This window comes from Pteropus medius, unplaced genomic scaffold (assembly GCF_902729225.1).
Source record: "Pteropus medius unplaced genomic scaffold, Ma_sr-lr_union100, whole genome shotgun sequence".
In the NCBI taxonomy this organism is placed as follows: domain Eukaryota; kingdom Metazoa; phylum Chordata; class Mammalia; order Chiroptera; family Pteropodidae; genus Pteropus; species Pteropus medius.
In genome coordinates, this window is record NW_024352784.1 from 18,204,679 (window position 1) to 18,220,697 (window position 16,019).

The 16,019-nt window shown below is 39.4% G+C and overlaps 1 protein-coding gene across 3 annotated transcripts in view; it reads left to right on the forward strand.

Annotated features, from left to right (window-relative positions):
* FAT3 (FAT atypical cadherin 3) overlaps positions 1-16,019 on the forward strand; it is a 600,781-nt gene that overhangs the window by 404,254 nt on the left and 180,508 nt on the right. For all 3 annotated transcript variants that reach the window (XM_039847662.1, XM_039847663.1, XM_039847664.1), the window contains one exon: positions 14,742-14,803. In XM_039847662.1, the coding sequence (XP_039703596.1) occupies positions 14,742-14,803 (62 nt within the window). The remainder of the gene's footprint in view (positions 1-14,741; positions 14,804-16,019) is intronic.

Genomic DNA, 16,019 nt, shown 5'->3' on the forward strand with positions numbered 1-16,019 from the left:
AACGAAGGACAGGAAGGCTTCAGCAATACCTATAAGTATTTTGCATACAGTCATGTCTTCTTACATTCAGCAGTCATTTATTGAGGGCCTACTGTGTGCCAGGCATTCTTCTAGGTGCTGCAGATATGGCAGTACGTAAGACTTTTGTAAGGCTTACAGTCTTGAGAAGATAGACAATGGATAAGTGAACAAGTATGCAAAAAGGATAATTTCAGGCAGATAGGGTCAAAAGGAAATAAAACAAGGAGGAGGAGACTTTCGGCTGGGAGATCAGAGAAGGGAAGTGGTTTCTCTAGAGGTGATACTTGAACTGAGGTCTGTGTGATAAAGAAGGAATCAACCATGCAGAAATGGGGTTGAAAGGGATAAGAAAAGAAAGATGCTGATCAAGGGAAAGGCAAAGACAAAGGGTTAGAGCAGAAATAAGTGTTACATGTTCAAAATGCAGGAAGATTTGCAGAGTAACTGAAACCTGGTGATACATTATCAATACTTTGGTGAATTGAGTTGAATTTGTTAAGTATGAAAACTTTGCTTTCAAAAGAAAGAGGTTTTAGCAAGAGGGCATGCTGAAGTAGGACATAACCTAAAGAGAGAAAACTTCAGAGAAGATCCAGCAGAAATTCAAACGGCAATGGTCGTGGCAGAGTTCTTAAAAGAAGTGTGGTGTTTGGATCCCTTTGAGGTCTACTTTGGTGAATAGGAGGCTCCGATGACATTTAAGTGGATTGATCCTACAACAGTTCAATGGCTTAAGACAAAAAAGAAAACTGTCCATACACCAAACTTGTACTTTTCTGAAGCAGTATTATAGTGGGAAGGTTTGATTTGGCCCCAGGCATACTGGGAACAGAAAAGCAAGTATAGATTCTTATCTGAAGATGCTTTGCCAGTGAATGAAATAATGAATGGGAGATAGAATTAAATGTGGAGATGGGAAAAACACTCCTGTGCTTTTTCACATATTTTGATTAAATGATAGAATAATTTTACGTGAAATTGTGGAAGATAAAATTGAATAGGAAAAGGAGACTTTTCCTGGTTAAGGATTCTGGAGTCAGACAACGTGATCAGGTTTCAAATCTCTCTCACTAACTGTAACCTCTGGCAAATTATTTGATTTTACTAAGACTCAATCTCCTCATCTGCAAAGTGGGATGATAATGGTATTTAGCAATGTAGTAATAATAATTAATAATTGTTATGAGGATTAAATGAAACGTTACATGTAATGTGATCAGCGTACTATCAGCCATATAGAGAATAATCAGAAAATGGTATCAGTTGTTAGCTATATTAGGGAGAAGCTGTGTGGATCTTTTAGAAATATGTGGTTATGTGAGGAAGACAAAAAGAAGTCATAAAGTGGTTCTGAGTATTTTTGAGCAGGGACATTACCTAATTGAAGCTAAGCATTGTGGAATCTGACAAGATGCTGCTCCTCTCTGGGCCTTAGTTTCTCCATCTGCAAACAGAAGTAGTTGCCAGGGCAAGATAGTAAACACTCTCACATGCATCCAGAATCAAAATCATAGAGACCTGGCATTCCGTAGTGATCTAAAACTAGGGTGACTCACTGTCCTGGTTTACCCAAGGCCGAGGGGTTTCTTGGGAAATAGAACTGGGACCTTGAATGCTAAAACCAGGACAGTCTTGGGCAAACAGGGATGTTTTCTCACCCTACAAAAGTGTTGCTTTCAAGAGGAGGGAAAAGGAGTTACAGGAAACTATTTAAATGGTATATGACTGGCGTTCTCCTAGCATCTCCTGCCTGATGGTTTGTTAAAGTCAGATACTTGCTTTATAATGTGGTCTTGGTCCCTTTATTCCGAACCCGACAGGAATGGAAAGAGAACTTTTCCCATTGTCACCTACAATTCTGTTGCATGACATGTAAAAATGTAAAAATGCCTCCATGTTAGAAGTTAAGAAAGCACCTTCCAGAGCTGACTGACAGAATGCTCATAAGGAGAACAGTATTGTTTTCCTTCCACTGCCAATACTAAATAATAAAATTCCAAGGTTTCCCTTAAGGTCTCCTGAAGTAACTTTGGGACAGAACTGGGGTTCTTTCTTGCCTGTGTGCTTCTCCTGTCCCATCAGAATATGGTGAACGGTCCTCTCCTACTTGTCTACCTGACAAACTTCTACTCATTCCAACCAAGTGACCCTATCCTGAAAAGTATTTCCTTGCATCCCCAGGTGGAGTTCAAGGCTGACCCCTCTGTACCTCCATGTTACCTTTTTGCATAATTCCACCTGAGCTGTTAACATCTTGGCTATAATGATTTATCCACTACATGTTCTTTATTACTGTCAGTGTTCTCTGAAGGGAAATACACTGGTGCCAAACCAGCAGTGGGGCTGGAAATGTAGTTTATGCTGTTTTAAAAACCCAGAGCCCAGAATGGCTGATGTGAAATGCATCCTGCCCTTTGTCCTGTCTGCTGCTTTGGTTTATTAATGCAAAACTTTCCAACAATCTTTTTTTCCATGGGAAAAATTAAACCCATTAATATAATTTCAGACCTTAGTCTGTCTAGCTTGAGTCTCAGGTTTTCTAGTGCCAGGGTACTAGTGTAACTCAAAAGAATTAAAATTGCAGCAAAATAAAATAATCTTGTTCAATGGATTCTAAACCAGGCGTCAGTTCCGTGACATGTAGCATCGACATGTACAAGTACTAATCATCCACTAATTTCGACCACAGTAGAAGTGAGCTCATTTTCACTGAGAAAGAAGGACTGACACGGTGTCATGAATGGTTTAAAAATCTACTTTGAGACGCTGTATGCGCAGCCATTTGTTTCTCAGAGCCAACAAAGATGACATTTTCTTTCCACATGGATGGCATGTTTATTTGGCTAGTTGGTTTTTAAATGGGTATCTCTTGTGTAAACTGTTGGCCCCAAAGAGAGAATGCTAAATAGCTGAATGTAGGGGAAAAAAAAAAACATTTTGCAACTCTGCTCCTGACCCCTTTGGGGGACTGCATGGGAGGGGATGCGGGTCAACTTTGGGATGAAAAGAAAATGAGTAAGAGAGACTGAAACCTGAACATGAATGCCTCGCGGACCCACTATCAGCTGCTGCCCTTAATCTGCACTTTGCCAGGCTGTGTGCCCGCCCCCATTTCAGGACTGCCATCACTGCTCTCATCCCTGAAATAGGAGAAAACCCTAAAGAAGCTTCTTCCACCTCTACCAAGGGAAACCAGTAAAGGAAAACCAAGCAAAAAATTACAGGGTGCTAGCCAAGGGCACGAATTTAGGAGTCACACAGAGCTAGCTACTTAGTAATGTAACGCTCAATAAATGATATGTATTTATGTTGATTTCGTGAATAAATATGTGGATAAACAAGATTTAGACAGATGCTGTGGTGGTCTTTGTTGAAAGAAAATGCCAGCTTTCCTGCCCAGCTCCCTCCAACTCTGCACACCAGCCCCTATCTCACAGCCAGAATTTTCTGCTCTCTAATATTTCCTCAGTTTTACTTAACTCTTTCAACGATTCTTTCACTTTCTTGCCAGTTTTTTGTTTTCATTTTCTGAACGAGAAATTAAAATGCCACTTATGTGACCCTTTTGATAATACATGGCTGAGGTACCTCTTATTGGTCGCATTTGGGGTAGATTAATTCATTAGACTCCAGGTGGGAGTATGATCTTACAAGGCCCTTTGATTCACCTTCTGTTTTGATATTCACTGTGGAGTGCTTGGTGGGCCTAGAGAAATCGGTGGTTGGCTGCTTTTTGAAACTCTTCCCTTTGTCTTTCACTCCCCCACAAACCACTGTTTTACTGTTCTTTGGGGTATGAAACATGGGCTGAACCCTGCCTGACAGGTTAGCAGTCCCTACTTATATGTGACAGATTCTTGGATAAATAACATAATTTAGTTAAACAAAAAGTAAAGGCAAAAGAGAAATAAAATACATATTAGAAAGAGTCAAGAAAAACTCATTAGCATTGGCAATTTGCCATTTCCCCCCATTAACCTCAATTAACCACACAGACGGCAGACTCTGACATACAATACAAAAAAACATGGCTTTATGAACTTGTAACGTTTTATGTTGAAAACCTAAAATAATAATTATCACAGCATATAATTTCATTTGGAATTTATTTAGAAGCTTTCCCAAAAGACACGGAAGCTTTTGTAAATCATACCATGAATGCTGAGTGATTATTCCCACATATATGGACCATTACCTGCTTCAAATGATGGTACAGGTACATGCATTCACACACACTTCTATACACATTTTCAATAGTATAGCTTATTCATCCAATAAACTAACATGTAATGATCACCGTCCATATGCCAGACACTGTGCAAAGCATAAAAGATATAAAGATTAGCCTAAGCTCAATCCTTAAAGAGTATTTATGTAAAGAACATTAAATAAATGAAAACATGGTTGCCCTGGAGAGGCCACAGACTAGTGAAGGGAACCAACATACAAACAGAATACAAAGTGATAAAGCTATAACAGAATTGTTTATAAAGTTCTCTACAAAATAGCAGAAAGAGTATACAGCTGTTCTCTGAATTGACACAGTATTTTTTAATTTTATAACAAAGAGTTATAAAAGATTTTAACTCCTCTTTTACTTCCACTTACATTTATAAAGAAAAAAAAATTGTATGTCACTTCTAATAAGGAGACTAAATGCTCTCCCATTAAATCATTGCTATTTCAGAGGAAGAAACTGAGGCACATACAGTTTTAAAGACTTGCACGAAGTTGTTGAATTGATGTGATTAAGCGCAAATTTCATCATTCTTGCAATAGATGGTCCTTCTTCCTAAAAAACAGAAAAACCATGAAATTCTATTAAATCGGACTCTCATTGAGGAGGATTTTCTAGCAGTTGAAAATATGAGTTCTAGAATATTCCAAGAAACACATATTTACTACTTTCAAATAAACCTATAAGGTCAATGCTACTATTAACAAAGTGTCACCAAGCAAAAGACCTGCTTGGACAGTCTCTAATTAATAGTTACATACATTATTTGCAATTAGAACTTCAAAATGGTAGTTGTTCAAATTAAAGTGCTTTGCAAATGGTTTGTTTCAGTACATTAAATATTCCCCTGAGAACTTTTCACCCTATTAATTTACCTATGTAGTACAAAGGTAAACTTCAACCAGCCACATAACTATTATACATTTCCAGATAGGTGAAATGAAAAATTAGGTTTTACACTATATATATTTAGGACAAAAGGAAAGGACTGAATTATGTGAAAATTAACTTGAAAATGTGTGATATTAAAAAAGAAGTGTTGTCAGCCTTCTGATAACATTCAAAGCTCTCCATAAAAAGTGACATTTTCCGAGATTTTTTAAAATTAGATTCAAAATGTTGTTCCTACCTAAGACCTTGTGTCAATCATAGAGCAAAGGTGATCTTAAAGAGCTGCACACCTGCAAAGCACACACATGTTTTCAAGACTTTGCACATCTTCCTCTGAGTCATTTGCACTTCGTCCATCCTCCTGATTTTATCTGTCATGTGAAAACAGCTGTAGAAACTAATTATTTGCAGTGAAATCATTTCTAAGGGGAGTGCAGTGGTTGTTTTCACACCTCAGGAGTGTGTAGGAATTAAAGAACTTAATAACGTTCATTCGAGTAAGCTGAAGAAAACTTAAACTTTCAATTACTTGGTTATTAAATTTTCAGACATTGTCAGAGGCGACCAATGTAGAGACAATAAGGTTTCCCTGTTGAAAATAACACCCCAGTGCTCTTAGAGTTTTTAATAAAAATAAAAGATAATCATTGCTTTTTACAGGTGCTTTTTCTGTTTTTAAATAGCATCTGCTAAGTGCAAGGCACTATGCCAAACACTTTATCTGTATTGTTTATTACTAAAAGCCTTTGAGGGAATTATTACTATCTCCAACTCAGAGATGACAAGTCTTAGATCAGAGAAGTTGTGTAACTTGTCCTCATTCACAAAGCTAAGAAATAGAGCCAAGATTTAAACCCAGACTTACCTTTTTTATTAATCTTCTTTCTCATTATTCTCACCTACAAATTAGATATTGTAACTTTTTCCAACTTCTTTATCTATTGGAATCTTATTCATTACTAAAGGCCCAGTAGAAAATCAGTTTATTCCCTTATCTTTTCCAGTTGCACAATTCAGCATTATCTTTCCTTTTTCAGGAACCCGTAGTTGTCTGGGGCGTGTATTAGATCACACCTTGTATCACAGTTATTTGCTTATGAGTCTGTCTCCCTCACTGGGTTTTTTGTTCCATGAAGACAAATATGAGAGCTTATTGTTGTATCCTCTTGGCTGTTCTCAGTGTGCCTTGTGTACAGTTTTGAGGAAAAGATGCAGCCTCCCTACCGAGGTGGTATTTTACCTCTGCTACGAGGATCCTGGGGGCCAGATGGAGCTAGAAGAGGTGTAACCCTATAGGCCATACAAGAAAGTATGGCAGAATGAAGAAGCCAAACTGTTGCTGAGACAAGCCAGTGTTAGGGGAAGACACACAGCAAGTGTCAGGTCTAAAGTAAGAAGAAACCTGGCGACTTCGTAGTTTAGTCCTTTGCTGGGAGGATTCAGAATAGAACTTTGTAGAATTCAGTGAAAACATGCAGGAGACTATGTGCCAGGTGCCCTATTTTACTGTCCTTTAAATTCTTTTGGTTTATGAAATCGAGTGTTGTTTCTTGTGGGAAAACTAGACCATTTAAAGCCAAAAATATTGATGACCATAACCCCACCAGCCAGAGATAATAATTGTATGAACAGTGATTCCCACTCTTGGGTAGAACCACCTGGAGCTTTTTAAAAATCCGCCCATACCAAAGAATTCAGAACCTCTGGATATGGAAGTTCGGCATCCGTGTATTTCAAAGCTTCCTGGTGTTTCCAATGGACAGCCAAGTTTGAAAACCAGCAATGGTGTAGAGTCAGGCTTCTCAGAATTTAGTGTACACGCAAATCACCTAGGTCTGGGAGAGGCCTGCAGTTCTGCATTTCTAACCTGCCCTCAGGTGATGCTGCTGCTAATTCTCGCTATACTTTGAGTAGCAGATGTATATACTGTCTTCTCAATAACCTTTAACGATGCAGGAATGGACTTCTCAGAATAAATCTTTGAACAAGTTACTTAAACTGTGAGCATCAGTTTCCTTATCTGTCAGATGACAGGGTAAGTAGTAGACATTTTACAATTTTTTATTGTCCAGTGTCAAGACATATTTGAGAGGAATCTCAAGATGGGAAAGAGGCAATATTAGGCGTACAATACTCCAGGCATCATTCTTAGAGCTCATAGTCAGAGTAACAGTCACAGTATTTTATATCCTCCAGGAACCGAGCTAAGCATTTTAAATTGGTTATTTAATTGAATAAGCCTAATTTTACAGAAGAGGAAGCTGATATTTAGAGAAGTTAAGTAACTTGCTGAAGACAGGCAGTTGCCTAGGGGTGGGACGGATATGCAAAACCAGGCAATCTGATTCCAGAGCCTGAGTACAGGTCGGTATACTGCTAACCAGTATACCACTATGCTTCTCAGACTAGATAATCTAGGACCCATCCATGTCATATAATTTAGATTGCCAGCCACATTTTTCCTTATTTTAATCAACCAATACCTAGAATTATGCCAAAAAAAAAAAAATCTTGGCAGAAAGAGAAAGGGGGAGATGTGTGCCATATTGCACATCTGAGCACACACATCAGTGGTATGTTAATGGCACTTAAAAATGGCATCATTTCATATGACATCCTTAATATTGGTTCGCCATCTGCAGCTCAGTTTCTCTAAAGAAATTCAATATGGCATTCGAGGTTTAGCTAAATCGCCTGGAGACTTTCAGGTGCATAAATGCTTCTTCATATAGGCCAAATCCGAAGGCAGAGCCAGAGGGCTGTGTGAGATTGGGAGGAGAGCCATGAGGATTGGTGATAAGGAAAGGAATTGAGGGAAGAACATATGTGACTGGTAAGTATCTCGGTATTCTGGGATACTTATTAGATTCATACACAGCATCTCTGGTCCTAAATGTATGTGTGTGTACATGTGTGCATATGTGGGTGTGTATGGCAGGACCACCTGGTACACAAGAGAATTATTCAGAGGAGAAGGCCTTTGAAAATATTCTCTACCATGTATTTTCTTCATTACTCCTCCCTTCTCTTTCCTTGCTGGCCACTATCTTATCCTTCACCCTGATGACAAGTTGCTTTGACCCAGATGTCCCTCCCTGATCAGTGTCATATATAATGAGTGGTACAATGAGGGAGCAGGGCTTGCCTGAACCTCATAACTCTCCCTCCAGGCTCTGGGCAACCTCACCTATCAACTAGGGCTAAAGGGAAGGTGCAGGGCATGTGCCAGCATCAGCACTTTTCCTGTTACAGAAAGTAAACAGCTATGAACCATGTTTCACCCACGGGGTCATAATTTGGCTTAAGACGCACGCTCATTCACTTACACAGGCTTCTAGTTGCATCTTGGAAATCACCATTTATAAGGAAAAGTTTAAGTGGCAGGCTTAAGCTCTATCAGGTGATTTCCTGTCAGATTTTCTTAAGAAAATTTAATAGCAGTATTGCATGCTCAATCAAGCAACTCTAAATCTTACATTTGATGAAACAGCCCTTACTTAGGAAGCATGACTGATAGGGCCATTTTCCAGAATCCTTTTTTTAACCCCCTCATAACTGATGTTGTAAGTCTTGTATTTTTTTTTTTTATTTCTGGTTATTCTTTTCTTTTCAAACAAATATCGTATAGTCTAAGGCCACACTTTACTTAGTTGCTTTTAAACAAACATAATACATGTCTTCACTTCAACTTGAATTTTTCCTACAATCCTGAAATTCACATTTACTGTGTCTCTTTAACTCTCTCTCAATTCAGTATATAGTCTTACGTCCATGTGTAAGCCCTGCAGGGAACATTTTAAGGCTTCCTAATGGGCTGAAATCAGAGATAGAAACAGTAGTCCTAGAAGTTAGAATCTAGGGAAAGAGACAAAAAACATAGGCATAACTAAGGTGTTTTTTATTTTTTCCTAGCTAAAAATACACACCACACTCATAGTAAAGCGATGTTTTTACTTTTTCCCTTTTAAGACGTATGTGTATGAGTATTTAAGAGTTGATTTTTGTGGATAAATAAAAACCAGAACACAGCCCCTCTTATTCCTGCCTGGGTAACCAGCCCAAGTTGTGCACAGTTGGACTCAGGTCCATCAAGAGGAAAGTGGGGTCAGGTGAGAGAACAAGGAAGGGAGAACAAAATCATCTCCTTTTAATGTTTTTATATTGTAGATTTTTCACAGTGAAAAGAGAATTTAGGATATTCCTAGATGAGGAAACAGGGGCCTGAGAAAAGATATGATTGCTGTCATCTCATAACCAGTTATTAACACACTTGAGACTGGGTCCCAGGTCTCCTGGCTCCTAGGCAGGTGGCTTTGCCACTACCTCATCCTCATCTGCTAGGGAGACAGCGAAGAAGCTTCAGAGGCCCTGGGTTTGAATCCTTGCTTAGTCATTGGTGACCTTGGGCAAGTTATTTAACTCAGTTTCCTCCTATAAACAGAGTCAAAATAGTTCCTATTTCTCTGATCCATTGTGAAATTATATGAGATCATGTATGTAAACAGTTTAGTATAGTGCCTGGCACATAGTACTCAAATGTTGGACACCCCTATGCTATTATTTGCCCACCTTTCTCCATAAATCAGATGGAAACCAGGATGTGGGAGAATGGTGAAAAGGCCGCAAAGCCCCTGTGCATGACAGTAAAGATTAAACATTTTAATCAGCAGCTGAGAAATATTTTTTTTAAAGGCTATCAGGAATTGTTCTATTGACCGCCCACCATCGGCGTGGAAGAGGGTACCCTAAAAATGAGAAAACATTAAAATCATTCAAAGAATGGAAGAGAGCATTCAGATAACTTTAACTTCCCTGCGCTGGGTACATTTTGGCCATTCTATAAAACAATTTTGAGAGTAGAAGAACTCCATGTGACTATCATTCAAACAAGTTTTGCTTGGTACCTACAATGTGCCAGGTTCTATGTTAAATGCCAACAACACAATATGAATCTATTTACTACTCTTTTGTTTGTATCTTATAAGGAATAATTGATTCGTTAACAAATAATTAGAGCCCAATATTGAATGCTCTTATAAATAGCAGTATTTATATATTCAACAAACATGACAGGCACTGATCTAGGTTCCTAAGCTCAACTAAAAGTACCCAAAGTCTCTGCCTTCCTGAAACCGTGGCCTAGAGGGGGATCCAGACAATAGATAAGTTACATGCAACATACTAGAGGAGGAAAAGTCAGAGAAGGGTTCACAGAAAAGGTGACATTGGAACTGTCTGGAAGGATGGTGAAGAGTATATCAGGTAGCTGGGGTGGTAGGCATGGAGAAGCGGGATATGCAAAAGACAGAGAGTAAGCGCTGATTTGGGCTCACAGGGCTGATAATTCAAGCTGTATTTTTTAAGAACAAGCCCAGCTTCCAAGAGTCTTGGAAAATTATGCTGAAACAGCCAAGACCTATACTACTTCAAGTAGCACTTAAAGAAAATGTGAATTTCATCGCAAAAGATTACACAGCTGTGACCCAGGACACCCGCGGGGAAAAAGAGCAGGGAAGAGGTGTCGTCCTTACAAGGATCACTTCTCTGGCCATAACTACGTAGAACATTTTGAGTTTTCTTTCGATCAGGCAGCCACATTTTCATGCTCAGGCTGTTTCTCAGGGAGATTGTTAGACTTCCCCGTCTCCACAACAAAAAATCAAAAGTAGCCATTTTTAAAGTAATTACACGGCTCCAGCCATGTGCTCTCCCTCCTACTTTACTGAGTATCATTCACCAGGACTGGCATAATTCCCCTCCTAAATTGGAGGTTTGCATATGCAATTATATCAAATGATGTGTTTGTTTATATCTCCGAACCACATTCAAAAGCTTGCCTATGATTTATCTTTGAAATTCAATTTCATCATGTCAGTCCCCAATTTACTGTGACCAATGGGTCTACAGTTACATGTGCGATGTACACGCCTCTCTCCTGCGGAGATTACAATGAGGTTGCCTTCCACAGGGGCGAGTCACAGCGGTTGAAGAGGGAGGTTGCTCTTTTCTATTCTCTTTACTATTCTAAAGCCCAACTGCATTCCGCTACGATGAAGTTGTTAAAAATGAAGATGCAGCTTTGGCAATTACAACTAATTCCTCTGGACTATGAGGGATGGCTCGCTGCATTCCTTCCTGACTGTAAAAACTACGGTGCTGGCAAAGCACTACAGCTCATCCTAAGTATGTTCCTTTAGAAGGAGGACAGCTTTTGCTCCTTTTTGGTTTAGCCGGTTCTGCTTGATAAGGTTTATTTTTTCGGTTGTGGCTTTAACCCTAAATGTTCTGTTCATTAATGATTTTTATCTTCCAGGACCCCATGGACTAACCTGATCTCTCTATTCATTCCAACCCCTCTAATGCGTGATTCCTAAACTAACTTATTTATTCAAATATTTTTAAAGGCCTGTCTTCTCTAAACATGAAAGTCTTATTAAAATCTAAAAGGCAGAGTTATGTGCCCTACTGATTTTTATACAGCTTTACCAATGTATAATTTACATAAAATATCATTCGCCCATTTAAAGTACACAATTCAATGGTTTTCAAATACTTATGGAATTGTGCAACCATCACCATAATCTGTAATTTTAGAGTTTTCTCGTCACCCCCAAAAGAAACATTGTACCCATTAGCAGTCACTCCCTGTCTCAAACTCCATCTCATCTAATTTCCTACCGATTTTCACTTTTAAATTAGATTTTTTTTTTTTACCTGCCTTTTTACCTTATATCTGTGAAAATAAATGTGACAGGAACCCAGAGAACTGAAACCTACAGAAGTTTTCCTGCCTTTCTTTCAGGAACAGAAACTGCCTGGCTTTCTCCCGGCTCTCTGTTGTATATGTTGTTTCAGACTGCAGGAAGCCTGTCTCTTCCTCTGTTTTCTGATAAATATGTGAAAAACACATCCTGGTGAAGGTATACAGATGAAAAGAGAGCCACGTTGCTCTCCCAGTTACACGTGCAAATATGTGACTTTCCTAAAAAAATTACCAAAGAATAATCAATCAGGAGAGGAAAATGACCTTTTCACTGGGCACAGTTATACCACAATGGGCTGTGGCTGCATGACCCAGGCAAGTAGAACCTGAAATGACGCAAGTCCTCAGGGGAACAGAGGGCAAAGGGCTCCCAGTCTTTCAAACCTAGAAGAGCAGCAGGCGAACAGCAGAGTGGAAGCTGACAGCCCTGTCACCCATTCATAGCCTCAATATAACAAGTATTTCCCATTCCCACTGTGACCTCTCACAGAGGATGCCCCTGAAGAGGTGAAAGCCTCCTGCTCCCTTTTGAGAAGACAGTTACTTCTCACTTGGAAGGAGCCTCAGTGACATATGACCTTGTTGACTAAAATGACCTGAAAATGAAAGCAAAAGATTTGTGTGTCAGACAGCCCCTGGTGTGACCAAACCGACCAGAAGTCGATGTGAAACACAGAGCTGTGCTCCTCTTTATTCCTCCTTTATCACCCCACCCACCAGTGCACTCACACGTCATCTCTGTCTCCCCTTTGCTCACATCCCCCACCACACACACACACACACTGAGCCAAATGATCTGATCCAGACACTAAAACGGCTCTGTGTACTTCACTCTTAGATGTGGCTGAGCAGAAAAATTAATGTCAGTAAAAAGTCATAGTGAGATTCAACAAAGCATAGTGGAATTACCTAGAACCTTCTTTTAGAATCAAGAGACCATCTCAGGCATTGTTCCAAGAGATTCAGAAACAATAAATGAGGGACGGAGTCGGGCACGGAATCTGTTTCTTGAGTTTCCTGGAAGATTCTAATGGGCAGCTAAAGAAGAGAAGTTACAGATTCTCTCGCTCAAAGCTACTGATAGCAGCTTCTCTCCATCACTTCCAACAGTAGCTCCTCTCTGTATCTCGACTGCAGAGCACTGCGCCATTTACACAGAAGACTTCCATCAGTGGTTTCTAATGAGTACTGAAGGCACACACCCTCTGTTCACCATCAGATACTCTCCCTACACACAAAGCAATGCCCTCCTAAATAAACACAATTCTAAGTCTGTAGCGAAACTGGAGATTAGAGTATAAATAATCTCTTTTGTTCTACAGCAGTTTTCAACAACTGAGCATTAATGAAGTGTCTATTCTTTGTTTTAGGCCAAGGGCTAGGTGGGTACCTGGGCTTCAGAATGGGAAGACAGGCCCTTTCCATGAAGGAACTCTGTGAACTTGTCTAGTGGGAAAATACAGACGTATGAGGAAAGGATTATCATGTAGGGCAAAGAACAATGATGGGGTGAAATATACGGTTTCTGTTCGGACACATCAGATGGGCACCTACCCCTGATAGGTCACCTCTCTAACAGCTGACCTGATACCTGCCTAAATTTGAAAAATCTCTGGGTGAAGCAGTGGGGTGAGGGCACATTTCAGAAAGAATTCATAGAAAGGCGGGTCATTTGTGCAATGGGGACATAGGTTTCCCTTCCATGGGAGTACAGACAGATGAGACTGGAGGGGAGTGGGGCCCGTTTGCAAAGAGCCTTGCTACTACTCCCACTGGGACTTTATTTTGAAGGCCATTTAACCTTCTGTGGCTCTTCTTGGCTTTCTCTAAAATCCACTTACTCCCACCCACCACTTCTGTGTAAAATAAAAACTGGAGGTCATGAGATCCTCAGTGAACCTTGGTAGAATCCCTTTTCCTTATTTCATATACCTCACCAGCACTGGGAGTAAGCTATTCATGTGATTTTCTCTCTGTTCTTTGCTGTCAATCAGCATATGTCATGAAAACAGCCCAATCCATAGTCTCTTGTCTTTAGGGACATGTGAAATCAAGAAATGGAATGGAAATTTGACCTCCTAATTGCCATTCGACAATAATAATAATAAAACCTGCGAAAGACAAATTGGTGCAATAAGCTGGGTGGCCTTGAAGGTTTTGTCTTCTCATTTCCTTTTCTTTGTCTTTATACTCAAAGGAGTGATTCATTTATGAGAAACGCCATTCTAAGGACAGATAGATATTTCCCATGTGAGACTTATTTTTTTGTAAAAATTTAAACACATATAACAAAACGATGAAATTAAAGTATGAGATCTTAGGTGTATGAGTTATTAAAATTGAAATAATTTTATGTACAATAGTTATTACAGAAATAACCTTCTTTGTTAAGTATAACAAAAAAATTATAAGCATAAAAATGTTAAATAAGAAATTGCTGTTTCATAGTCTGAATCTAATCGGTATCAACAACCTATTAATTGTTCAAGAACTCTGAAATTTTTAATGAGGTTCCTACTATAGAATTTTAGTCATATGCAAATGAATCATTGAAATCCTTCATTATCAGAAAAACAATGGTTTTTTAGTGAGTTTTTACACCCCTAAGTGATTATAATACCTGAGGGGGCAGAACCAGAACAAATTTTTCAAGTTTTCTTTGTAAATTTTGTTCTAAGAGTAATTTCAAAACTATCTGATTGCCACTGGGGATTGGAGAGTTACTGTTCCCCATTGCTTTTGCTTTTCCTTTAACTGGACTTCTTTCCCACACTCAGTAATCTACTTGCCCCAGATATTTAAAAGTCAAATATTCTCGTTTCTACACAGGTCTGATTACAACAACTTCAAGGAAACTGGATCGAGAACAGCAGGCAGAACATTTTCTGGAGGTAAGCGCATAGGTGGAAGTGCATTCATTAAAACTGACCTTCACTAAACTTCTCTACCCTTCAGCATGAACTAGAACTTTAATGTACGTGAACACTGGCTTCCAAAAGGGAGATACTTCTATTGGGCTGACTGGTGCCGAATTTGAAGATTTCTGGTGCGTTCCTCTGAATGCATTCCTGTGTCCTTCCTGAGCAAGGGATGCAGAGCAGCCTTTGCCTTTCACTGCAAACAAGCAGATGCCTGGACATTTCTGCCTTGACTTCAGGTCCCTTCATGAGCGTTAGGAAAAGAAAGTTCAGGAACAGAGCCCTCAGAGCCACTGTGGCCTCAGATGTAGAACAAGAAAGAGCAAAAGTGCTGCAGTTAAAGTACATCATTTGTGAAGAAGCATGCTGCTTTGTTCCTCATTTTTTTCTGGGAGAGGGTTGAGGACGAGAAGGCTGCTAGTTGATTCACTGCCCGAGATGACTGTTTCTGAAACCATAAAATGTACTCCTATAATTCATTAAGACAGAAACAGCAGCAATATAAACTGTAAGAGCATTATTTCTGGAAGGGAGAAACAACACCATAAGGCAAGAGATGAGAAAATAGATATGAAAGAGCTTTGTGGAACATTCTTTCTATACATATGGAGTATCTTTATTGGGAAGCTTTAAGTCTGGGTAGTGCGTATGACACTATGATTTAAGTGTATGGTCTTTTATGTAACGGATGACAATTTTTGGAAGTTAGGACTTTGTTAATGTTTTACAATGTGTTCCTGCTTCTAAAATTATCTGTTAGTCCCTAAGAACTACTTATTGAAATTCAAAGGTCCTTTTGGCATGCACGTGCGTGTGCATGCGCACACACACACACCTCAAATCTCTTCTGGTCTTCTCCTATAAATCAGTTTACCAGTAATGATTTATATAAAGAACAATGGACTAGGATTTAGTGCCTTCAGGTCCTGGAGCAGCTCTGCCATGAATGACATGAACCCTTGGAAGCTGTTTAAATGCTCTGGACCTCAGTTTCCCCTACTGTGAGATGTGGCAAATAATTACTGCTCCATATACCTCAAAGGATCACTATTAGGATCAAAACTTATATTTTTATATCAAAGTGTTTTAAAAACTCTGAAGCCAAGATTCTGTTCAAGGCCAGTGTGATCACCAAGGTCAGCGTGATGAAGGGTAGAAAGGTGGAAGAGGTAAACATGGTAGGATGTCA